The sequence below is a fragment of the Prenolepis imparis genome, unplaced genomic scaffold (genome assembly GCF_030444845.1).
Source record: "Prenolepis imparis isolate NDT839.2.m4 unplaced genomic scaffold, iyPreImpa1.0 SCAF_9, whole genome shotgun sequence".
Taxonomy (NCBI): Eukaryota; Metazoa; Arthropoda; class Insecta; order Hymenoptera; family Formicidae; genus Prenolepis; species Prenolepis imparis.
Genome location: NW_028141167.1, coordinates 223,385 through 250,859, shown reverse-complemented (window position 1 = coordinate 250,859; position 27,475 = coordinate 223,385). Strand labels below are relative to the sequence as shown.

The 27,475-nt window shown below is 33.0% G+C and overlaps 1 protein-coding gene across 8 annotated transcripts in view; it reads right to left on the bottom strand.

The window, feature by feature from the left end:
• Sick (sickie) overlaps positions 1 to 27,475 on the bottom strand; it is a 155,963-nt gene that overhangs the window by 66,739 nt on the left and 61,749 nt on the right. For 5 of the 8 annotated variants that reach the window (XM_083046695.1, XM_083046690.1, XM_083046691.1 and 2 more), the window contains 2 exons: positions 25,640 to 25,809; positions 9,137 to 9,318 (listed from right to left, as the gene is read on the bottom strand). In XM_083046695.1, the coding sequence (XP_082902821.1) occupies positions 9,137 to 9,318; positions 25,640 to 25,809 (352 nt within the window). Of the gene's footprint in view, positions 1 to 9,136; positions 9,319 to 18,810; positions 19,053 to 20,543; positions 21,579 to 25,639; positions 25,810 to 27,475 lie in introns of those variants that run through there. The other 3 variants (XM_083046697.1, XM_083046692.1, XM_083046696.1) reach the window with 3 other exon arrangements.

The following is a 27,475-nucleotide window of genomic DNA, read 5'->3' as shown; positions in this document are numbered from 1 at the left end:
TGTCGCGTCCTATTCAGGACGCTCGTCTCGAGATGCATGCGCAGGTGTGTGATGTCGATAAAAATGACAACAAATGAACAAATATTGTGCAAAGATACTCATCGAGGGTGCTCTCGGAAGTTTTCGTTTTTCACGCGAGACTTTATTATGCGTAAGAGAAAACGCGCGCGTCTGCGTTAAATAATGTGTATTACTCGTCAACGAGAAAGGTGTGTAATGGAAATTGCGAAATATACATGTATTATGATTCTACAAAACAGATGAAAATCGCACGAAATCATGCATCTGTGAAGATATGTAAGTTTAAAATTATTAGAGAGAAAGCTTCAAAAATAGCAATATAAAAGAGAAATAAGAAAAGCAAATGAAAAGCAAGAAATTAATTAGTATAATATTTATATAGTAAAGTAATAGAATAAAAAATTTTAAATATATTGTAAATAATATTAATTATAATTAATTAATGTATAATAAATAATTTGATCATGTTATTTATTAAATAGTTTCTTTTTATTAAAATAAATAATTATATACTTTTTATAAGAATTAATTGAAAGATTACTTCCAAAAGCATTATATTTGAGATTATTGTGGTGTCTATTTTTTTGGTGTACATATATATCAATATTATATATCACAATATGCACAACGTGTAGTCATATGTCCTTTATGTATTCGTCATTATGCAGGTACCTGCATTAGCCAGTGCAGTGATATGTATGTATTACATGCAAATAATATCGTTGACTCGCTTTTGTCCCTTTGATGTACATTTTATTTACTAAGCGTATAATTTTATTTAAACAATTCTCCGTCTAAATAAAAATAAATTCTCAACATATGTATATAAAAAAATTAAAAATGAAAGGAACATTTTTAATTGAATAATAATTGATTTTCTCTTAATTCCATTTTTCAAATCAAGATTGACTTCTCTTAAAACTAATTTCTTATTAGTTACTTATGTAATTTCTTTTATCTCTGACTGATTCACGCAATTGATTATGTTCATAACCGCGAATCGTAAAATAACATAAACGACGACGAACGACTATGGAGAATTCGATAATAATAAAGTGCGCTGCGACATTGTTGCCAGAAAAACCGCGACGTTTCGAAAAAGACGGATATAAGAACTCCCATCAAAAGAGTTTCTCTGTTAACAACAAGAAACAAAAAGAAAAAGTAAAGTAGAAAGAGGAAGGTAAAAAGGAGAAAAATGTGTAAATATGTAAAGAAAAAAATGCGTACTGGAGAAAAAAGGTACCAAAGGGAATATGTAAGAGAAAATGCATTACACATAGTATCTGTGTGTGTGTGTGTGTGTGTGTGTGTGTGTGTGTGTGTGTGTGTGAATAAAAGAGAAAGAGAAGAAGGAAGGGGGACAGATTCAAAAAGGATGGATAGGGAAGGAAAAATGCAGGAATCAAAGGTATCCAAACCCGACGAGTTTCTTTTTGTCCAGGTAGCAGCATGCGATTAATAAAAATTCTCATCGCGAGCTATGTATCCCGAGGGATGCATATCGGCGTATATTTGTGTCTCCTGCGGGATATACCCGCATCGTACGAAAAAGATTACAATATTTGCATTCCGAAAATATCGATATTTCGCTTTTGATAACTCATGTTTTTGACATTGATATTTCAGCTGTGATATTAGAAAAATATATACCTATATGAAAAGATCCTAGAAGAAACGGAAAAAACATTGTAAATTGCATAGGAAAGAGTTAAGAGTTGCAAGAGGTAAGTCTGAGTGCAGTAGAACTTTGAGGGATGCAAGTTCGGAGAGTTGGGAAAGAGGAAAAGCGGGCGGTGACAGTTAAAAATTGCCGGAGGGTAAAAAACACCGCATGTAGATGGCATACAAAGGGTGAGTTTTCCAACCCCCGGAACAAAGCGGATTCCACTCTTGCTTTTTGAGTGATAAGGGGTAAGATCCCTGCAAAGGGTGGAAATACCCCACACACAAACGTGCCAATGTCTAGATAACGCACAGATTCGTGAATATTCTTGCTTATCGAGTTTCAGGAAAAATTGACAAAATTTCACAATATCTATATAATTACTATATCTAATATGTATAAATCTATATATCTATAAATACTTTCCAATTCTGTACTATATATAATATAGTATTATAATACATATATACAATTGCTATAAATTTTCAGAAATTATATATACACTAATAAAGGGTTATTATAGTACATAATAATAAATAATAATATTACTAATCAAAATTGATTGTAACGTCATAAAATATTTATATTCCTCACGTTGGAAAAAATTAAATACTTATAATACTTTTATAAAATACTATTTTTTTCTTATTTCGTAAGTAATGAATCCAATCGAAACAAATTCAATGTTTATATACAAATTCTCACAATTTTGTAAATTAATATATAATGCGATATCATTTCGTTATACCTTTGTATATCTCACATATCGGTAATAGGATTTCCCCACAAGGTGCTTCGTAGCATTTTATATTATGTGTAGGTACGACATAATATCGGCAATGCCAATTTAACTTTGTACGTGCCTATGTATTCTCTCATATATTTCTACAATATTTCTCGGCAACCACTATATAAGGGGAATTACGATAAATAGGATTATGAGAAAAATCGTCGATATTAACGTCGATGTTAATATGTCGTGAAACAAAGCCAATTAACACATTATATATGGTAACATACATCTCTTGCAATCTCTTGAATTAATTACTGTCTCTTAAATTTATCTTATATTTTATATTAAAAATTACTAATTATTATTTGTATGTATCGCATTTAAAAATTAATAGATCTTTCATTAAGGATTGAACGTTAAATACACGTTAATTACACTTTCATTTCTCGCAATTCTCAAAATATTAAATTAAAATAATTTCAATATTTATATGCTATTTATCATTGATTCAATCTGTTTATAACTTTTTTTTCTTTAATTCTTATCAATTCCATTGATTTCGATATTTAAATCAACTGTTGAGATATGTAATTATTATCAAATAACACACAATAATTACACGTATATTTATGAATTGTTTAGTTTGTATAGTTATGAATTGCATTTTATGGAATGTGCTCTTTTTTTGAGAACCTTCAGAAACTTCAAGAAAGGATTTCAAAATCGAACAGAAGAAAGAGAAGAAAAAAAAGAAGGGATCTTTCTGAGAGATCGAAGACCTTGCAAAGAGAAGAAGCACCGCTTGTGCTAATAATAAGTGCGAGTTATTTATATCTTTAAATCATTCCCCCCTTCCTTCCGAGCTGCATCGATGATGCACATAATTCCTGGTAAAACGCGCTGTCGATCGCGTTGCACTTTTTCTATCGTATAGCATTTTTCTTTTTTTCTGTGTCACTATCATCCGCCTTCTTCTGTTTCAGATAAGTATAGCAAGCTCAAGGGAGACCGATTCTCGAAACCAGTATCAAACCGGTATCCAAATGTATGTGTAGAATGGTATTTTTAACTAGTACAAGGCTGAAGAAAGACGAAAGGAAGAGGAAGATTTAAGGGTTCCTGAATGTCCTCGTTTAACGGTGCCCAACCGATATTTTGGTTCAGAATTGTAAGAATTTATCAATATCTTTTATTAAGAAATAAGATATAAAAATAGAAATTATAAAGATGTAAGATAACCACAAAAATTATAAATAAAAAATAAAAATACAGATAGAGCGTGCATATAAATATATTGAAAAAATGCAAAATCAGTAGTTCATGTCATTATTGGTCAACCAGAGATTTCAATTCTTGTTTTATAAGATAAATATTAATAAATATATAATCGATATAAATTATTATATATATCTTTAAAATTTGTAAGAAATATTATATATATAAAACTAGTGTAATAAAATAAAAATTTCTGTCCCCCTATAAATCATACAAATAAATTATGGCAAAATAAAAATGTTAAATAAATGAAATAATAAAAAAAAGAAAGATTTAAAATTATTATGCATATTGCAATATATATTTGGTTAAGCTCACAAATTTAGAAAACATTTTATACGTTCTTATAAAACTTTTCTCTTTAAAAATGCAATTTTTAAATTGCAATCCAAAACTTAAAAAAAAATTAGCTATGCTATGTAATCCTAAATAATCCATTTTAAAAAGTATTTCCGCATTATCTGAATAATTTCTTAAATTAAAATATTTGCTTCGCCTTCTACATGTCAAAACCTCTAAACTTTTAAAATGAACTTTTTTAGATTTGAGAATCTCTGAGGCGCTCGAGTGTTTCGGGGTTAAAGACCGGCAGCAGCAGATCTTACGTGTGCTTCGAGACTTCAATTTTCTCTCGTTGTTCTCCCCTTCGCCTCTTTCAGCCTCTTCTCCCCAACACCGATCTTTTCGCGCTTCCTCTTTCTCTCGGAAGCGTCTCTTTCTTTTTCTTGTACCCCCGCGAAACGAAAGACAGTTTATAACGGAGGTGACGAATGGTCGAAACCGTTCTTCGGTTCCTCTTTTCTTTCTCTTTTTTTTTCTCCTCTTTTAATTTACTTTCGCTTATCTCTTTGGAAGATTCTTGCGGGATTACTGGGCTTAAGGTAATTTCACAATGTGCGTATACATCTCAAATTAAATCTCTCTCGCTTACGAGAGAGGTTCAACAAACTGTGAGTTCTACAAATCTTTTAATTTCCACATATATGTAGTAAAAAATATTCACACAATAAAAAAATCAAAGATATTGCTTATAAAATTTTTTCTCAATTGATAAATATACATATAAAAAATTGAAATAATATATTTTAATAAAATAATTAATTTTTTTATGCAAAATTTTAAAAGGTCTGAAGTTAATATACACATGATTTTGATCACTTCCGTCTGGGATACGGTAGACAGCATCCTTTAATTACGGGGCTTTTAGTACACACATACGGGACTCTTTTCCTTGTTCCGGAAATCTCTTCGGGAAGTTGCGCGGCGGATTACGGGGATTGAGTTAAGCTCGAAGCAGAAAGAGAAAGAGAGAGCAAGAGAAAAATCGATACGTTCGTGTACGAGGCAGGCATAATTTCGCATGAAATTGAACAAACGCTAATTAAAACACACGCTGCTCTATTTAGTGACTGTAATAATATGATATAAACGCGCGTTATCCAATCAATAGCTTTAATTCATATACGTCGCTTAAAGAGCTGTACATACGGTGTTTGCAAAATTTCGTGCATCCACAAATATAAACTCAATGTATTATAAAAATATATAAAAATTAATATATCCAAAAATAAATATTAAAAAAACAATGTACCCATATGAGAGATGTCTTCTTACCGTTAAAGTAATTTGAAATCATTGATATACATTATATAAATTAAATAATAAATAAAAAATTAATTAAATATAAAAGAAATCATAAGATAAAAATAATATGAGAAAATTTTTGAATGCGATATTAATGTGCGTAAGAATACCGCAGTGACGAGATCTAATATTGAGCAAGAAATTAATTCAATATATTTTTATAATTAATATTAAATCAGTGATATCTCTCACAAAGATAAAAAACATTGTAGCAATTATATCTATAGAAAAGATTATATCTATATCTTCGAGAGAAATTCCATAAATATATTTCCAATCCACGAATATGTCATCGAGAGGGAAATAGCTATGTAAATCAAGACCCTGACCTAGACGCCTAGACAAACTTGTCGTCTAAACTATCAACCTCGGCAACAGATAATCAGAAAAAAAAGGACTAAAATTCCTATAATATCGTAAACTATGACAAGAGGAGAGCCTCCTTTAGTTTATGCGTGCGTGCATTATAGCCGGCCGACTAGTTTGTGTACGACGTAAAAGTCTATTTTGAACGAAGGAGAAACGCATTTTGTATCCAGACATACGAACATGCGCGTTTTGATATCGCGATATATAGAGTGGCGAGAGTGACGAAATAGATAGAGAGAAGGAAAAAGAGAAAGTACAGAACATCCCCCGGTAAAGGCGCACATCAGCGGTGCCCAACCGTGTAAATAAGCGATAAGGGGATGCAAATTTTGCCCTTCAGGAAGCTTACAATGTAGTGAAAAAAGTACAAGTACAGTAACATGAAAAAATAATATTCAAACTTATATAAATAAAATAATAAATGATTTAAAAATGATGAAGAAATAAAGAAGAAAAAATCCTCACATACACAATCATTATTATTATTATCACAACCATTATCATAAATATTCAGAAAGAAAATATATCTTTTATATTCGTAATAAATTTGATAAATATTATTTATTTACTTTTTCCTATATACGAAAAATATTTTCTTCGCAAATTTATTAACGCAGATGTAAGAGTAAGTAAACAAAAAGTACATAAAGTATTTATTTATTATTATTACATTTTCGTTTATAAATTTGTAAAAATAATATTTTTATATTATATATATACACATTTATGCACATATATATGTATATACCATAAAAGCATTGTTTTGTCATATTTTATTTTCAAATTTTCAAAAAGAAAATCTCCGGCACTAACTAAATGAATAAAACAACTACACAGGAATGACACTTTATAATTTCGTTTTCGTTGATTACCGTAATGGCGAGCACGAGCACGTGTCCGAGATCCCCTATAAGAAAAAAATAATCGCACGACAACGAGGACCGGTTAGCATTTGCATTTTTCGCGACGGCTGCGAGGCAATCGAGCGAGAGAGCCGACGATTGTCGAAAGCGGAGAGAAAGACTCGCGTGTACGTGCAATTTTATCGTCCTCTCGAAAAGACCGGTCTTTCTCCTCCTTCACTTTCCTTTTCTGCCCTGCATCATCCCGCGGGAAGGCTCAAAGTTGAGCGCCTCTGTAAATCGGGTGCCCGAGCACATCTGGCTCGTGGAAACTCGGGAGTTGAGAGTAAAATATAAACTATGGGGTGCCACATCATCTCGCAGGGGCGGAGAACACTCCCTCGGGTTTCCACCACCTCTACCCTCTATTCCCTTCGTATGTAATATCGCCATATGTATGCGCAGTGCGCACGCAATAGAGAGAGAATAGATGAATGTGTACGTATGCGAGAAAGCGATAGAGAGAAATATATATATATATATAAAGGAAACCAAGAAGATTATTTATCATTTCAAAGGAAAATAAGTGCAGTTAAATAAGATAGACATGAATGAATTATGACGAGAGTAAATGTAGTAAGTTTCAGGAAAGAATGCTAAGAAATGAGAGTCGAGTGCTTTTATCAAATCTATTTTTTATATACCTATATATATATATCAGAAAGGAAGTTTGCCCGCGCGCACACATGTACACACATATATGCACGTACATATATGTACACGCATGTATATACAAAAGGGCTAAATGAGAGACGAATGCGCACAAAAGCGCACGCAGGGTAGATACGATCATACAAGCCACCGTATGTATTCGCGGGACAGGAGAGCTCCGTGGAGACTAGTTCCCATAGCGGTCCAGAATCTCCTGTGACAGTCAGAAATGTGCAAAGGGTTGCTAAAAGCCATTCATGAAGCTAATGGCTAATGGGGTGTTTTTAACGCGGATGTTCGTTGCGCCCATTTTTTGTGTTTCGGAAGAAACGTGGCTTCAAAGAAGAAATCGTTTAATTGTTTAAAACGAACAAAGTCTTTCTATAATTTTGCATATTTTCGTAGTTATCCGTCCGACATTTAAATTCACATCTATCTCAAATTAATCTTTTTTCTTTAAATGTTTTTAATCATGCGGAGATCTTCCTTAATTTATAATAATATATAATAATAATAGAAATAGCGACTTTATGCAAATTTCTCAAAACTTTCTCAAGTATCTAGAGACTTATCTAGAAACAAGTGAGAGAAATTCGAATAGAGATTTTCTCTCAATAAATAAAAAAATTAACTTAAAAAGATTAATTTTTTCTTTTGATCTAATAAATTTAAAAAGTAGAACTTAATATAATTTTTTTTCTTGAATTATTCCAATGATTGTTATCAATAAGTCAGAGAAAGCGCAGTACTTTTGACATACTCCATATACATCCATGCAAAAAGTCGATACTCTAACGATCGGCGCTATAAAATTCCGGCGATATAAAAAAATAATGGAAACCGGCTGGCGAAACTGGCCGCGGAAAGATCGATTTAGCTAAAGGATATCGCTCGCTAATGATTTTTCAAATGCAAAAATGCGGAACGCGCAGACACCGTCAGGATCGTACCGCAAAGCAATAACGTTCAACAAAAATAATAAATTTCGTGTGTTTGCTGCAGTTATCGATTGCTGTTTCAAATTATTGTAGAGTTTTTAAAGGTTTGGAGTTTTATCATATTTTGTCGTTCATTAATAATGCAGTAACAAATTTTAGATAAATAATGTGAAATGTCAGACCATTCAGACAATTATCTGGCAATTTTCCACCTACTGTAATATTTTATTATTTAAGCAAATACATAATTGAGCTTTATGTAATAATTTTTATTTAATATCTGCTTGATTTTTTACTTAAATCAATATTTAAAGTGTTTAAATCTGTGTATATAATATATTATATATTGTTTTAAAAACACAATTAATAAATTTATTTATAATATTGAAGTAATTATTTTATAGAAAATTTTTATGATATCGTATATTATTTTATATACACACAAAATATAATTAACTTCTAAATATAATATATTAATTATTGAAAGAGATTATTAGAAATTACTTAATTGAAACTTGATTAAAGACGCTGTTGAATTTATTAATCAAGTGTCAATAAATAGTGTGAGAATTGTACATTTATTAAGTTAAACATACAACCTTATGTTTTTGATATTAAGGGTCCAAAAAAGTTTCTAAAACAATTTCAAAATTCGCACAAAGATCTTCTCGTTACGTGTATAATTTATATTCAATTAATCTTTTTAATCATCAACATAATATCTAAAATATTTGTTAATTATTAAATAAATGATTTAAAAATTTGTCAACTTAAAATTTAGTATAAAATCATGATATAATTATTATATTCTAATATTGCAAATACTTAATCGCAATAAGAGCAAAGGTTTTACGGGGTTGTTTGCAAAACGCGGCGCGAAAAGTTTGCAGTTTGTATCAAGGGGGAAGAGTAAGAGAGATGAGTTGACGGAACTTACCGAGTTGTGATTGATGTGTCGGTGCTGGAGCTGGTCTGACTTTGTCCGGAGGGCATCTCCTGGTGGCAGCGACGGTCGCGGGCAGGGGTATGCTCGTGCCACCCCCTGGACCACCCCCAGCGCCGCCAACCCCCGTCGACTGTTTGTTGTAAGGCGACGGTAGTCTGAAATGAGACGAAAATCTGCTGTTAATTCGTTTGAACGTCTTTTCGGATTCTCTTGATTAAATTAAAGTTCTATCTAGAAAATATATAAACATGTTATTAGTTTTAGTTGAATATTTATTTATGTTTTACCATCTTGAGAAAAATATAATTATAAATGTCATTGTATAAAAAAAAAAAAATAATTGATATGTGATGATAATAATAATATAACGAAAAAAAATCTGAAAAAAATTATACAAAACTTATACATAATTAAACTTGATTATTAATTCCAACGCATCGTCGCGCGCCCTAGTAACCCCCCCCCTGTATCTTTTTTAATTTATTTCTCATTAATTGTTGCGAAGATCACAAAACGGTAGAGGACTTTCCTACTCGGTTTTATTCGCTCTATCTGCACGAGGGGTGGCACGATTATTATCGGAGATCCTGTATATTAAATTTGATTGTACACATTGTACATGTATAAAATATCTTCTTTAATGCTCCTGGCTCCTTGTCGACCATGTCGAAATCGTGACGTCAGAGAAAACACACGCTAAAATTTCTTAGATGCCATTTCGAAATAAAAATATATTTCGATGAAACAGCACTTCAGATGGCTTTAGCACACTCTTAAAAAAACCCCGAAAACTATCCTTTCCCCTTTATAATCAATCAACAGCTGTAAAATGTAATATTATGAAGCCCAGTCTATCTGGTCTTTGCACATGCGCGCAGTCATTCCGCATGTCAAAGTCTGATATCTCAATCATTTTACAGCTGTTGATTGATTATAAAGGGAAAAGGATAGTTTTCGGGGTTTTTTAAGAGTGTGCTAAAGCCATCCGAAGTGCTGTTTAATTGAAATATCTTTTCATTAAAAAATGGCATCTAAGAATTTTCAGCGTGTGCTTTCTCGCTTCTGACGTCACAATCCAATATGGCCGCGGTGAGGACCCAGGAGCCTTAAGTCATTATCTAATTAATAACTTAATTTGGTCCCTAGCAAACGCATAAATCAACGTTTAAATACGTCGTTAAGTTCCTTTCAACCGGCAGCTTTTCGACATACGTAAATGCATATAACGCCGCTATATAGCGCTCTGTACACACTTGTGCTTGAATTACCGAGTACCATCTATAAACCACGAATATAACTGGCTTGGCAGAGAAACGGCCTTTGACTCGTATCCGTACTACGCGTTTAACGCTAAACGTGGCTATCCGATATCTACATCTCGCGTAAATCATCGCGCTTTGTCCTAAATTTATCCACTATTTCGCCGCAATAGAAATAATTGCAGCTGTCAATCCAAATCCTAGTGTGTTCATGCACTAAATGCAGCTACAGAATACTACCACAATCCAATGTTGCGAAAAATTAATACCTCTGGCTCGCGTATCGCAACTTCTCGACTTCTTTATCTCTTAAAAATTCTCTTGCAAATTCAATTATTTTCGACAGATGCAAACAAGAAAGGAAACAAAAAATCCACTGCACCGTATCATATTGCGGAACAACTTATTCAGAGTGTGTTGCAAAGGAATAAATGATTAATTCGTATACATTCAATAATTATTTTCTTATCAAAAGTGAATTAGATCTCGATTAATTATCTATACCATTGAGATATATTACTAAATATAGTGCTAAATATATACAAACATCAATACAACTATACAGAGATCAATACAACAATACAACTATATAGAGTATACTGTTATTCTTGAAATATAAAATAATTGTTTAAATTGAAATATTTTATAATGAAGTATACAATTTAAAATGCACACTTTGTAAGCTGCGTATCAAGAATGAATCGAGTTTGTTCTCTGATTTATATACTGGGCATCCATTTGCATCTCGCACGCACAGTCGCACACCCACGTGCAGCTGGTGCAGCGCGGAGTGACCCGCGGGACACACCTCGTGGTCCTTCTTTTCTTCGAACTGCAAGAGGCTGCGAGAGATGCAATCCTTCGCTCGCCGTGCAGAGACACGACACACAATAATGCCCGAGGAAGGCACAATGCAAACGAGATATAAGAGAGATTAAATTATGCCCGGCGAGATGCGAGCTTTGCGGGTAGATGCACGCATAAAGCCGTTTTATAAATTTCCATTTCGTTTGTGCGATGACTACACGATGAGTTGTGAGATTTGCATCAAAACGCTTGTGGAGAATACTTAATAATTTTTTAGTTCAATTTTTTTCGTTCATCCTCTGCGCCTTAATAAATTATACATAGAAATAATTTCGATAAATCTCTTTCCTTCGTAATATTAATATTAAACTAATATTTTAATATTAAATTAATATATTATACAGTTTATGTATTATACAGTACATATTATATTAAATTTAAATATTATTTTGTTTTTGACCTATTGTAATTTTGATTTTATATAACGTTTTTGAATGTTTTTTCCTAATAAAAGTCTTTTATCGAAAGGGAAATGCCATTATTTTGCGTGACAAAATGCAGATTTGCCGCAGATGCGTTTTAGGATATTCTTTCTATTCCGAGTTCTCCCATAAGATATTGAAACACGATTTACAGGACTGTACCTAAAGAATGATCTTAGAATCTTGCTATAAAAAAAACACTAATTCCAACAATTTTATTAAGAATATAAAAATTTCTAAAATATCAGAAGGAAGGAAAGGCACGATAGAATTTGTTGTGACAAGAAAGAAAAAGAAGGAGACGCAAAAATTGGAAACTTTTGAATGGTAAATGTAATTTGTTTAGCAGAAATAACACACAATTTCCTTTCTCTTCCTCTCTCATAATAATTGTATAATCTATATAATTCAATTGAATTAAAATATCATATTAATAAAAGTAATAAAAGTAAACTTTTCTTTTTCGCAAGTGTTTCTATAATACCATTTTATATACATCTCTGATCCTTCTTGAAAAAGGCATACCTACGGCCCTGAGGATCGATATATAAAAAATGACCCCCCCGTAGGGGGATGCACGCACCCCCTCAGCGACGTCGAATCGAAGAAAAAGAGAGATGTTTCAATCCGACGAGGATGCTCTACGGCGAGTCGCGAATATTTACGACAGCAATATCGGAAATTAATGCCACGGCTGGGCGCCGCGGCGCGTGTTGCAACTGCCACACTGCCACTGCCACCGCCGCCGCGACGTCTTATCCTCGGCAACGTATTAATATCGCGCGAGATGAGCGTCTCGCGGCCGCAGACGGCGCCTTTACGGCGCCTTTGTTTCGGCTTGACTTGCACTGATCATACCCGTGTGTTATTAATTAATTCGATAATAAATATGCTCGAGAATATTCAGAAAACATTCGAAAAGTCGAAATAAATTTTGTTTTACTGTGTTTAAAAGTCGCGCTATCTTAGTCATTGCAAATCATTGAACAAAAAAGAATCATCAGTTGCAAAAAAATTGTATAAAGAATAAAATATTTCTAAGATATAATAAGGAAGGATAGACAGATGATAGAATTTGTTGAAAAATGTAATTTGTATACAAATATTATAAATAAAACGATTAATAAAAATTGAGTTGTATTATTAATAATCAAATGGATAAAAATAAATTCTTAAATATCGCAATTTTCACATCATCATTAATCATTATTGCCTCGTTGCAAGTGCACTGTTTTATGGTAATGTTATGTTATTTATGACGGCGTCGGATTAAATAATTTCTACTGCATGTTTGCGTTCCACAAGGAAACACGAGGGCCATTATTATCGTGACGTCTGATTAATTGCGTTCGATGGTCGCTCGATAAGAGCCTTTATTATAAGAACAAATTGCACGCAAGCGAATTTCTCGATTACATATACGCGTACCGATGCAATTTGTTCGACATCGTGTTGTTTCATTAATCGTCGGCGTAATTTATGGCACCTACTCCATTTTTTTTTCGTACAAATAATGTCAGCTCTCTCGATTTTTAATTATCTAGTCAAAATGTGTTTTATTAATGTCTATCAATGACCAGCGATATGCATGCACGCTTGCATCGTTCTCGCGATGTAATCCAATTATTAGATTACAAGTACCAAACTGACGAGCAAGTTCGTCACATACATTTATCGCGTTGTGTATAATGCTCTCGTGCTCGTCATTCGGCTAATTAACTCGTTATATTTTCTGTAAATCATAATTTTTGCAAATATCATTTTTAATTTTTTTTTTGAACTATTATAGGTATCTCCAGATTGCATATGCGATTCCTTTCTCTCTCTCTCTCTCTCTCTTCCTTTCTCTATGCAAATAATAAATTAATATTTTTAAAAATCTCTGAGGAAGCTTTTACTTTGATTTATAATATTAAATTAAAAAGATTATTATTAAATCGAAATTTTGGATGATAAACTGATATTCGCGAAAAATTGTATGAGAGAAGAAACTGAACAGTTTAGACGCTTATTGTTAGATGCGAAAGCGCCATATGCCCAATTAGTTGCAAAATGAGTGAAGAAGGGAGCTGCTGGGGGCTCCCTTCGACGCCCGCGAGCAACAAGAGCGCGTGATTAGGTTGGCTGACCAGCAACGACGAGATGCATATCGGCCAGGACGACATTCCTTCTAATTGCCAACTGCCGGGATCGGATCGACCGATGCAATTTTTCGAACGGTCTCGCCAATTAGAGATCCCGTCACCGCGATATAGAGAGAGAATGTTCTTTCTCTCATTCTCGCCATCACGAGATCCCCCTGTTTTGCGAAGGTAAGAAGCCAGTTTTCGTTAGAAACCCGAGTGGCGTAACATTATTCGTATAGTGAGTTGCTTATTTTCGATCTATTATTAATATTAATATATAAATTTACCTCTTTTACTTTTAAATTACGTCTTGTTATATGTATATTTAAAGGTAGAAGTAATTTATACAAAACAAAAATTTAATTTCTGCAAGATTGAATAATTTTTTTCCAAAGCAATTGACAAATATATCACTTGTTCCCAATAATAAAATTAATAATATCTCAATTACCTTATTTTAAAGATTTATAATTATTTAAAATTCAAATAATTATTAAATTTTATTTAAAAATTTTCAATTTTGAAATTTTAGTGAAGAGCATATAAGGAGGGAAACTGTCAGTTTAAAAATATTTCGGTGCTATCGCTATCTGGCTATGGCATCTTAAAATTATATGTGCATCGATAATTTAAAAACGATAATTTAAAAACGTCTTTTCAAGCATGGCAAAGCACGATAGCTTCAGAAAGCTACTATGCATGAGAGTGCGATTAAGAATACAGAACCTGTGCTCTTATCTGTCCCGAGCACTGAAAGTGCACGAACGCGTTGACGCGAAATCAAGCAGAAACTCGGACATTAGTCAGACAAGCAGATAAGAGAAAGTTCTTGCATTTAAATGTCCAGAAAATATTACACGTATATATTTAACTCAAAACTTAAACTTTAAACTTTTCTTCGCTTCCAAACATCATTTTAATTAAAAATAATCGTAATTAGCTACTATGTAATTATTGAACATACATATGTCCACACAAAATATATCTATGTTTTTTGCCGACAATAATTTACAAGCCGTTTAATTATGTAATAAATATATACGTTTATTAATTTTTTAATGCTATATAATTTTTTAATGTTATATTGAATAATAAAACTACTAACAAATCGATTATATTCCAATTATATTTAAATAAGAATAAGAAAATGTATATAAAAAAATTATGCACATTATTTTACCAATTTTTTAGATTGTATCGCCACGAATCTCATCGTCTTTGTTATTTTTATACTTTCGACATTATTCGTGCGTGAGTATAAATCGCTGCAAATTGACAATGACGTCGCGCGCGAGTAGTCGTGTTAACGAAGAGCAAAGAGAAGAGGAGGCAAGAGCTAGGTGTGCGTATATAGCGTCGGAACGAGTCGAATAATTCATTCCGAGTATTAGAAGTAATTGCCGGATCTTATGCAAAGAGAAAAAAAGAAGAGGGAGGAAGAGAGAGAATCCGTGCACCGACGCGAAGCAGAGCGATGCTGGTGTTTCAGAGGAGTGCGGGATAAATTTAGAGAGTCTCGAGAGAAGAAGGACTTAACGGTCGTTTCCAGGAAGAAGCACGATGACGACCAAAACCGTTCTTCCCCGCGAGGCGATATTATTATCTCTTCGAGACGACCACCGGTTATCGCCGATATGCACGCAAGGACGCGGATGCATGCCGTTACTTATACGACCGGTGAGATGCATTTTTTGGAAGATACTGAATTCTTTTAAATTCTTGAAAAAATATCTCAAATATATAAAATATTTAAAAAAAAAAGAAATAATGCATTATAGAAAAGGAAAAATTATAAACAATGCAAATTTTCAAAAGTATAAAAATAGTCTATAAAACATCTGTCAATATTATTATAATGATTAGTAAAAAAGATATTAAAAAGGTGTAGAATATTAATTATGAAGAATATATATCTTAATTTTAGAGTCAATAATGCTATATAAAATTATTTCGTATTTTTTTTTTTTTATTTCAATAACATAGACTTTAATCTTGCACAGTAGTCTTTTTGCATCCGAAACAATCGATGCATAACGGTATCGTAACCCTCGCTCTGCTTGTCACGATGCATCATTGCTGATGCAGTGGGAAACAATGCGCCATTCTAATTAATCGAAGCATTCTAATTAATTGGTGAGAGTATCTTTCTTAGAGGAATACGAGCAAGATATGATATGATTGTTTGTTCGTTCCTTTTCATCAAGGCATACATACACACAACTATCGGTTAAGTGATTGAATAAATTGTACAAAAATTGTTTAAAACGTGTTCAGATATTCCAAATAATTTATGAAATCCTTAATATTTTTTTGAACTTTTACAGTTTAATCAAAGTTTTTTTACTCGAGCTTTTTAATTTTCTATATAAAATTAATCTTTTTATTTTTTTTCCCTAATGTTTCGATTGTTTTTTAAATATATAATATTTAAACATCTGTTGTATTGTCTTGGTTTCTAGGAACTGAAAATCATTTACAAGTGGCTTGGCTCAGTTTCCGAAATGAACTGTCCAAATGATTCAATCGTTACACACGAGGGTAACGTCGGATAATCCCTGTTTATATACTACGGCGAATTCTCATTTCTCTCTCTCTCTCTCTCATGATACGCACAATCAGTGACACACACATACACACGAGACGACGCACAAATCCGCTCTCGTTCCACTAACGTCAACGTGTAGGATTTAGCCTGCGAATCGCGCGATCAAAACGTGCTTGCCCGAGGATCTATTTCTGCGGCCATTCACATTGAAAACATTGACTCACTCGTCGACCCGAGGATGTCTTTGAACTCGTTCGCTAAATAAAGAAAGGAAAAAACCCCGAAAAAGTCAAAAGGAAGACAGTCAGGAAATTATTCGACGAGAAATTTAAAAATCACACAAAATAGAGTAAAACGATATACATGGGGTAAACTATTTATATAAAATGGAAATTTCAATTTGTGTGATATAAAAATATAATAATTGATAAATCACTCGCATATAAAATTCGACAAAAATCTAAGGAAAACACGATTTACATACGATTATTTGCTATGTTTAAATTTTCTGCAGATTCGAATGGTGAACCGGTCCACCCACGAGGATTCTGTTGTCAACGACACAGTATTGCGAACCGCGATTTTTCGCTACGATCCTAAAAATAAAGACGCGGCTGCTTCAACGACTCCGTTAATTATCGACTTTAAAGAGAGTTTCGCTTCTTCGCGAATTCTCGTTGTGGGTTAACTAAGGGTGGTCGAGATCGAGAATGTCTGGAAAAAATGTCCGAGGGGAACTCAGCCTCCTCCCTCTTTCTTTCTCTCCACGCGTTAGTGACGAGGAATGAATTTTTTAAGCCACTTTAATTAAAGGATCCTATTACTCTCCACATTTCATCGCTGTTAAAGTTCCGCCTCTAAAATTTCGTATTCTTTACAGTTCCCTTGCCAGCAATTGCCAATAGCTCTGCGAAAAATATTGCACCCACAGAAATAATGCCGATAATAAATAATATTTATTTTCTTAAATTAAATTTAAAAATTGTTATTAACATAATTAATCTATTTTTTATAATTACAAAATATATTATTATTCTATGTTTCTAAACTTGTATATATATATAATTAAATATGTTTTATAATATATATATATATATATATATATATATATATATAAGGAAGAAAAAATCTTGTCATTGTTAAAAATATAAAAATTTAAATTTTTGTTTACTTTGTATTTTCATTTGGCAGCGCGCAAAAGTATTATTATAATAAGACATATCGTCTTTATCTTTCACGATTCCCATTATTCGATTTCCTGCGATTCCTTATATACGCGAAAAAATGTAATTATGCGACAAGGAAGAATAAGAAAGAGAGAGAAAGAAAAAAATATTACGAGTCGACCGCCTCGCTGCCGATCTATATCGAGAATGGAAAAATGCAAAACCAGATCCTTTCGCCCGGTCGGTTGTGGCCGATCACTACGAGAACTCGAGAAGACCGGTTAGAGTCTGGATGCTGTTTCACAGGTCGCGCGAGTCTCCTCGACACCTTCAACCTACGACACGCGATTCGAATTGGCGACCAAACCAAATTGGAGCAGCTCTCTCGACTTTGCAAAGAAAAATATGAAAAAAATGGAATTTAGTGTCGCCATAAAAATAATAGTATTGTATGTACATGATTTGTCTCGATTAACGTGAGTGAGTAAGCGCCACTGATTCTAATTTCTAACAAATAAAATGGTCCATTTACATAAAAAAAAAAAAAAACAATATTTACTTGCTTAAATATAATAAAATATTAAAAGCGATAAAATTTGTTTCTTTTGACATTTATGACATTTCATTCTTGCTTTATTATTATTTAATTTAAATTAATTTAGAAATAATTATTCTTACAGGACATGTGGTTCTCCTAATCATGTTTAATTTGAATCAATATAAAGGAATGAAAGTTTAAGAGGACCTAGATGAATATTTCTTCGAACAACTTGCGTGTAGTAACAATGTAAGGGACGATCCAGGAAATCCTAAATATGTATACTGAATAACCGGTTTCATCGTCGGTTGTCAAGACAAGCGAAAGAATAAAGATCAAGATAGAAGAGTATAATGTACAAGAATAGGAATATGTCGGAGCGGAGAATAAATATGAGAATCCCACCCACGATAAATCAATTCACAAATGTTGTTATAAGGAGCAGATAAATAGCAGATTCGTAGGTTATTACATTTTCAACCAAAATTCGGTATACCTGCTTAAATAAATGAATAATCGAACAATTAATAATTGTGTTATTTATAACACAATTTTACTATTAAATTAATTATTTTCTATTCAATTAAAAACATTGGAAATGACAGCGACTTTCCAGAGTTTGACATTTATAATATAAGTCTCATAAATATGTAATTAGATAATTTATTTTTTAATTTTTCTTTTTATCGTATCTCGATCCCGTTTTATGTGTGCAAGTTTGGCAAAAGAAATGTCGAGATACCTGTGTGCTTCTGGCGAATTCGGCAAGCTTCGTGCCTTTCTGCTGTTGCCACCCCCGCTACTTCCGCTGTTTCCCATGATGTCCTTATGATTATTTTCTCTTTTTTCTTGACTTTTTCACAGATAACTTTCTTCTCAAACTGGTGAAAGCGATTAGTTGTATGTTGCACTTTATATTATATCAACATTAACATATTTGTATTTTTGTTTGATTATAGTGACTTTTATTTCATCAAATGTTTTATTACAAATCAATCGTAAATATATTAATTATTGTGATTATATTCTCTTTTATTAAAATATATTATATTAAAATATTCCAAATAAAACATATCTTGTTTATTGTATCTTTTTCAGAGCCATGAATTAATAATTAAATTAACTCGATCGATTTGATCTCCTCCTTCTCGAGATTTTTATTATCCTCGCTATAGTAAAGGCTCGCAAAATAAGAGAATATAGAAGATAGAAGAATTCTTCGAGTTCAGCTTTTCGATATCGTTTCGTTGATCCTCGTTGTCGATCAAATGGCGGAGAATTTATTGTTTAGACCGAGCAGCGTTTTCTATTCGCCAGATCCTATTTTATCTTGTACTTTTATCCGTCTTGTCTACTATACTAATCTTATTCACGCTTCGGGTCGAGATCGGTCTTTTCAATCTTTCGAGCTAAGGCGAGATCAATCTGAATGAGAAAAATTCCTGAGTGGGAAACTCAGTATGGAATGCTTAGAAAAAGAAACCTCTTGACCTCATACCATTTGATGTGATTGATAATTTCGCAATATCTGTGTTTCAGCATATAAGATCCGATACAAATCTCACTCTCAAAATAAATAATCACGTTTAAATAACTAGTTATTGACAATAAAATATTATTTTTCACACATTATTCAGAAACTGTTTGATTTATGTGATAACTTCCCTTAATTTAGAAGTTTAGTTTTATCATTTTCTCACAATTACCGCCCTATTAATATAATAATATATTTTCACTTCTTTCACTAATAATGTAATAATATTTTTACTGCTTTTCATAATCCGAATATAATTATACTTTTGTTTCTTTTATCTCGCGTATAGAGATCATGATCTATCTCTGTTTGTTGAAAAACAAAAACTTTAAAAGTTTAAAAGTTTCAAATTCAGTATGTTGCTCCGAGAGAAAATCGTCCGAGAAATCAAAAGCACTCTTTGTGCCTCTTTCTTCTCCACCTCCTTGAAACGCTGAATAATTCACCCTCAAAATTCATGTATATTTCATCAATTTTGCCTCATCTTCGATTCCTCGAATCCTCGTTATTGTGACCTTTCCTTCGTCAATTCACGGAGATTTGTGTATTCTCGATTGATATACATATATTTTCCTTAGCATTATAGAAAAATATTTTCAGATTGCAATCCTTCTCTGTGACGTGACGTGCAGTTGCAACAAGTTGCACTCCAAGATCGCAATCGCAAGGAATAACAAGGATTTTTTCGAAAATCCTGCAACTCGATGATAGCGTGTCAACTGACACTTTTATCATGAATCGATCCGGTTTATTCGACTTATCATTAATCGCGAGACAAGATTACATTACATCTTTGATCAATATTCTTATGGAAAATGCAAAAAAATAATTTCAAGAACTTCTTAACGTTTCGCGATCGCAATAGATTAAAGATTACTTTATAAACTTATTATAGAATTAAATTTATTAAATATTAATTATTCTTCTATTAATATACTCACTTCTTAATTCATCATAATCACATTAAATTCTCACTTTATATTTAATAATTATATCGCAATTAAATCTTGAATTTAATTACATTTTAGCAGCCATCGATTTATTACGTTAAAGTTAAGTATCAAAATTTAATTTATCTCACAATAATTATTCATATTAAATCATATATGTCAGGATATTTTAATCGATTTTAAATTAATCCTTTTTAATGAACTCTTGAAATAAACAGGAACAACAATTAAATCTTTTTTTGCGCAGCTCAACTTCTCACATCAAACGCGTCTAAATAAATCCACGCGTTCAAACATAATCCATAAATGTATCATCCATCTCTTCTCTTTCTTATAATATCACTTCCATAGACAGCGCGATCACTGTCGATTCTTCGCGGAACCCGAAGAGTAACATTTCATTGTGCTCCGCGCATGATCGATGCGATCCATCGATCTTTCTGCACTCTCGAAACGAAATGAAGCGAAATGATGAGGAGAGAAAACGCGCGCGCAGAAAAGTCCGAGAAACCGTTCGACTCGTGAGAGCGTCATCGACTTGAGTGACGACGACGCTTCATGGCGACCATGGGCGACCACTACACTCGGTCGCGATGGTCATGATGGTGTGGCCATGGTGTGTAGGCATCGTTGATGGTCCGTTTCGAACTGAACCGCCGAGAGGCCCGGCGAGAAGAGAGAGCCATTCCCGTTCCCATAGCACGTGGTGCTTCTCTTTCTTTCTCTCTCTCTCTCCCACTGCTATCTCCCCTTTTCCGCTTTGGTCCTTCACCCGACCCCTGCGTCTCCTCTTTCACCATCGGTCTCTCTGTTGCTCTGCTGTTCACCTTCTAGCCCCTTTCGGTTCACGCTGGTTTCCCCATGCAGATATACATGCTTCCCTTCATCTCTTTCTCTCTCACTATCTCTCTGTCTCCCTCATTATTCTATATCGCACTTTATCTCATTAGTCTGTCTCTCTTGTACCTTCTTGCCGTTTAGCTGGACCTGGAACCTCTCTCTGCCGCACACTCCAATGCTGTTGTGCTTTGACTATAGCACCCACCTTCTCACACCCTTCTACATCCCCCCTTTTCTCTTTCTCTCTTTCTCTTTCCTTCGAATACACCCTCGCAGGATCGATCCTTGTCCCTCGTCAACCACTCTCTCTCTCTCTCTTTCTCCCGCAATCTCATTCCAGCTTCATCTTTCTCGATCTCTCCCTCGCTCGTTTTAGCTCTCGCAGCCTCTCTAAAGCCCATTCTCTTCGACCCCTCTACCCTTCAATCGCGTACGCGGCTAACCAATGGCGGACTCAGTTTTCCCCGGGAGCCGGCCAATGCCGTCAGCACGCTCGACGGATTTTTAAACCATTTTTATGCTAATGCTCCGACGTGCACGTGCATGGCACGCATGTCGTGTGCCACGGACATATTGTGCGTACACTCTAACGAGATGTGCGTAGGCAAGTGTATGAGAAATTTTTTCGTCAGCTTTGACCCTCGTCCGTCTTTACCTTTGCTCGTTCCCACTTTTACCTCGTGTTTCTATTATAAATTGAAATTCGAATATTGAATCGCTCTTTCTCCATCTCTCTCTTTCTGCTCTTTTTTTTGGTATATATTTTAGAATATATTAAATTACATATAAGATACACTGCAAAATTGAAACAATTAATTTTGATTTTAATAGAGAGCTCTGAATAATTTCTCAACGCGCGGTAAGCGATTGCAAATTAAAAAATATATCGACAAAATAAACATTAGCATTGTAAATCGATAAACCGATTTGTTTTTCAATCAATAAAATATCTTTACTCCAATAAAATTATCATAAAAACGGAACAATGATCGTAAGACTTTCTTTCAAAATACGAAAACTTCACATTCGTTAAAGCATTTTCGTTTCAGACGCTGTCTATACGTCTTGAGACTCCGAATATGCGTTCCGCGGTCTCGAGAGTGGTCCATAACACGCCTACGCGGGGGACTAGGTATACACTCGGGCATAATGGAGCATTGTTAATATGTTAATGTACGCGCGCGGCCCGTTCGAGGGCCCCGGCCGGCCCCGACCTCGCGTTTCTTCCGCTCAAAGAATCGTTACGCGCTCCATTAGATCCAGGCTCCGAATTCCCCTTTTGCCCGAAAGAGATTTTTCTCTTCGTTTTCATTATTTCGACTCTCGTAAATGACCAATTTTTTACTTCAAGTGCAAACATTCCCTAATATTTTGTCTTTGCAATCTTTTCCTAGAGTAAAGTCTAAACTTGCCATATTAATTTTCGCTCCTTAAATGATGCTATGTATTATAGTTTCGAATAAAAAAGAATAAAATAAGAGCTTAAACTTAACATATTCTTTACATATTTCCCAATAATAATTTAAAGTAAAAAATAATTTTCTATGAATTAAATATCAATCGACTTTTTTTATATATAATAATAAGAAAATTATAATATTATAAGTAATATAATACTTGTTCTGAAATAATTGGTCGATTCGGACGAATTTCAAATGGGATTGCGAAGATAACAATTTCGATATAGACAACACTGCTTACTTGAACTATAGTTTCAGGATTTTACTCACATCCAAACAATTCATCGCCCAGTTGAAGGTACCGCGGTTTAAAAATATCGACCTTGACAGCTGAGGCGTTTGCCACGTGCGGCATCCTTGCATGTACGGTCGCACATGTACGGCAATTAATAAGAATGTGAAGTCAGTCACCCCTGACTTTTAGCTTTTAAGAAATACGTTTTTTTTTATCCAATTGATTTTCATGTATTTTTTTTTAATTGTTACGCAAAATTAATTTTTATTGATCTTTTACATTACACTTAAGATTTTTTTATATACATTTATTTATTTAATTTTGAATTTATTCATTCATTCATTCTAATTTAATCAAATATACTTAAAATATTATTTTTACTCAAGATTAATTTGTGTTCTAAAAATTTTTTATGTGTTATAATAAATATATTATTTTCTTTCCTCTTTCTTCTCTTCCCTCTTTCTCTCTTTTCGGTTGCTGCAATTAACCGCGGAGTAATTAAAATATTTAAATTTGCTTCGCTCTCGGTTGTAAAGCACATTTTCTGCATGCCGAAATACTGGTACAACTACTAGTATGTGTGCTTTACTCGATGTCGATAGTATGAGGAAGCAGGCGAGAAAGAGGCAAGGAGAAAGAATGAGAGAGGTATGGTCAATTAACGCCGACGTTAATGAACGCCGTTGCTGGACGTCGGTATCGATTCGACCGCGCGACAGGAAACAAATCTTTCGACATGGATCTCGAATCGAAAGATACAAACATTACCCTAAATGTGTGAAATCTTGACAAAATTATATAAAAAAGATAAAAAATTTTTAACAAAACTTAATTTTTGATAAAAACAAGACAAAAAAAGAAACGGAATCTAATTAGAAAAAATATATAATAAATTAATTAATTATATTTGAAAAAATGCAAGATTATATATTTTTCATTGTTTCTCCGAATTGTAAATATTACAAACTAAAGTAAAAAGTTCTAATAAACGAATAAATAAATAAATCTTTTAATATCGAAACATAAAATATCATTAAAATATATATGTATTATGTATATATATAATATATGATTATATTTTTTAATTATATTATTTATAAATTCTATAGTTAAAATGTAATTTTAAGTGAATAGAATTCTAGTTTTATATTGTTAAATATATTATACTATTTACATTTTAATGCATTTATTAATTATTCAATTAAAATATATGCAATTAAAAATTGCAATTAGAACATGTAATAAATGATTAAGATAGTAATTGAAATATTCGAAAAATTCAACATTAAACTTCACTAGTGTGTAGTAAAATTTAAAAAAAGGATTTCTTTAAAATAAAATTTTAAAATATCTGCTAATGTGTCTGTATGTCTGATAAGTATATAAAATCGCCAGTCTATCGTGACTTATCAAAACTGATTGTGAGTGTTAATAACACTTACAATAAAAAATTCATATGATAGCGCATAATAATTTAATTTAATTGATTTTATCGAATCATAATAATTCGTACTCGGAAGCTCTTCCAACTTCCAAATGACAACGAGTTACGGGCCGGTGAATGAAATTTAATTTATTTAATGAGCGAATCGCGCTTATAAAAAAGTTCACTCTCGACGTTTTGTGTCATTAAAATGTCTCTTCTCAGTTATTATGAGATGCATCCTCGTCGGCTCGTTAAAGTTAATCGGCTATATAAAAGATTGGTCGAGTCGACGGTTCAATGTATCTCTAACTTTATAAACTAGTAATCGCTGATAAATATGCTGAATAAATTATGCTTAGGTCGATGATAAATAAATTTGACAGTTGGAGTTTTATGTTGCCGTGTATCATTATTGTCAAAATCATGATTGTCGACAAAAAGCTATTAGTATAATTTATCAAAATGTGATAACGATAAATGGATACCAACGACTACTACAAGAGATCTTTTAGATATCTGCTACTGCTACTGCTACTGCTACTATCCATGAATCCATGAACCGCCATTTTACCGACGTTAGATTGTACAGGAAACCATCATGCTTGGTATCCAATGACTGAAGAACCAGTAATATCTACTTCGGGAGGTCCGCGATCGATATAACGAAAAGAATTGCGATGAATATAAAAATTTTGAAGATGTAAAAAAAATTAATTTGATTGTGAAATCACACAAGAATGCATGTATCACGAATTTCTAGACTACAGAGCTAAACATTCAAAAACTTAAATTTGAAATATCAAAATTAAAAGAGAAAGAAATTTAAAGTTTTTAGATTTCGCAAAAATTTGCACAATAGCTCTCTCACAATCAGTAGAAATTTACATTTCAAAAGATAGTCTCATAAAAATTCATAGTTTTTAAAGTCCTAATAATATTCTATATGTGTACATACATAGATCCAAAGATCTGACACTCCAAAATTTTTCATTTAATGGGTTAAACATCTCAGAATTGTAGACCAATATTTTCAAAATTTCGCAAAATGACAATCTCGTTGCAATATTCATCATATCAATCGTCATTGGTATCAGTGATTTTTCGAAAAGAATAATCCACTTACTTGGGCATGTCCTGTAGCTGCTTGGCTCTTTGCTTGTAGCGCGACAGGGCGAAAAGCAAGGCCAGGACTGGCCAAAGGGTTGATCCTGCTGCCAATTCCCCCGGGTTCACGGCACCCACGTCCGCTCCTAGAGCCCGCAGTGCTCCCACGCACAAGCTCACGTTTTCAATCTGTGCAACATACATAAGCGGAACTTTGTCATCGATCATTTTCCGGTTTAAAAAAACGCGATTTTCGTCACTTTTTTTCAATAGCTGTTTTTATAATTCCCTATTCTTAATAATGAAACCTTACAAATCAGCAAATATTAAAATTTTCAAGTGACAAAAATAAAAAAATATACGTACGAAAAACAGTATGCAAAAGTTACATTCTAAAAAGGAAGATAGAAAATAAAAAAACTATTTCTAATATATATAATTTTAAAATAATATTGAAAATTAAAAACTGTATATACATAAACAATTGTATGTACAATTTCTCTTATATTTTTAATCTATATATAGACTAAAAATTAATATTTCCAAGTTAATTTTCACGTTTTAAATTCTTACATTTATCTATTTCATCTATAAACTAATACGTGTCTTATTTTTTTTTATCAAGATCAGAGGGAGAAAGGTCAGAGAGAGAATTCTGATTATTTCTCTATTAATTCACCAAAAGCGGCATAATTGGCCATTGAAGAGGCGCATTTTCTGGTATCTAAGAATCTAAGGAGAATTAGTTTTATGTGATCATCAGGGCTCGCGAATAGATAATATCACCCTGCTGTAAAACAGGGAGAGAGGCAAAGCGGAAGAGTACAGGAAGAATGTCTTCGTGAGAGGTGCATACAATGGATTAAAGCTGCTTTTCTATACAGTGTACCACGAGGCACACATAACACGAGAGCGAAACGTGACCACCGCAGCCGTGTCTATACCTTGCACACGCGTGTCCACCGACTTCTCCTGTTTCCATTGTTCTCGACCCCAGCTTTTGCCCAGAAAACGAACCGCGCCAAGGTACGACAGGGTGGCATGAGAAAGCCGGTGATTCACCCGGTCACGAGAGCATAGGTATTACTATACGTGTATCTAGTTAGAAAATGTATCGTAAGCGAACTAGAAAGAGTTAACATACAAGAAGAGATAAAGCTATAGAGAGACAGACGTATCTAATTTATACAATTTACAGAAGGTGTAAAGAATTAAATTACAGAAAGAATTTTTGCAGACATTTTATGAAAAGTAAATAACGAGTAAAAAATAATTTCAGATTTAAAAAATTAAAGATATTAAATAAAAAATAATTAATATAAAAATGAAATAAAATAAAATGAATTTAATAAACATTAATGTACAAATTATATCAAGTTAAAGATATATAAAATATTTTGTGTCATTTATATATATCGTTGCATTTTTCCTTTGACAACTTAATCAGAATGCGCCATATCACGCCAGAAACTAATGTAGGACTTTGTCTTTCTTCTCTTTTTTTTTTTTAAGTGACAGATCGAACGCAACACTACGAGTGCATTATCGAAACATAAATTCTTATCACGATTCATCTCTCCCCATTAGACTTGAGAAAGGATATCTCTAGAAGAAGCCGCGACAAGCCGCAAAAGGCGACGCTCGCGGTTTCGAGTTATCCTGGAGATGACAGCCATAAATGGCGCGATGGTGCTTTTTAATATACATTCCGTTGTCTCCTCCTTTGCAGGATTATCATCAGAAGAAGCGCCACCGATGAAGAATTGCATACATGGATCGTGCTTTATAATAATCTCGAATTGTACATTTCTTTAATTAATTTTAGTAAGCTTTTGTTTATCTTGTTTGTTTTTCT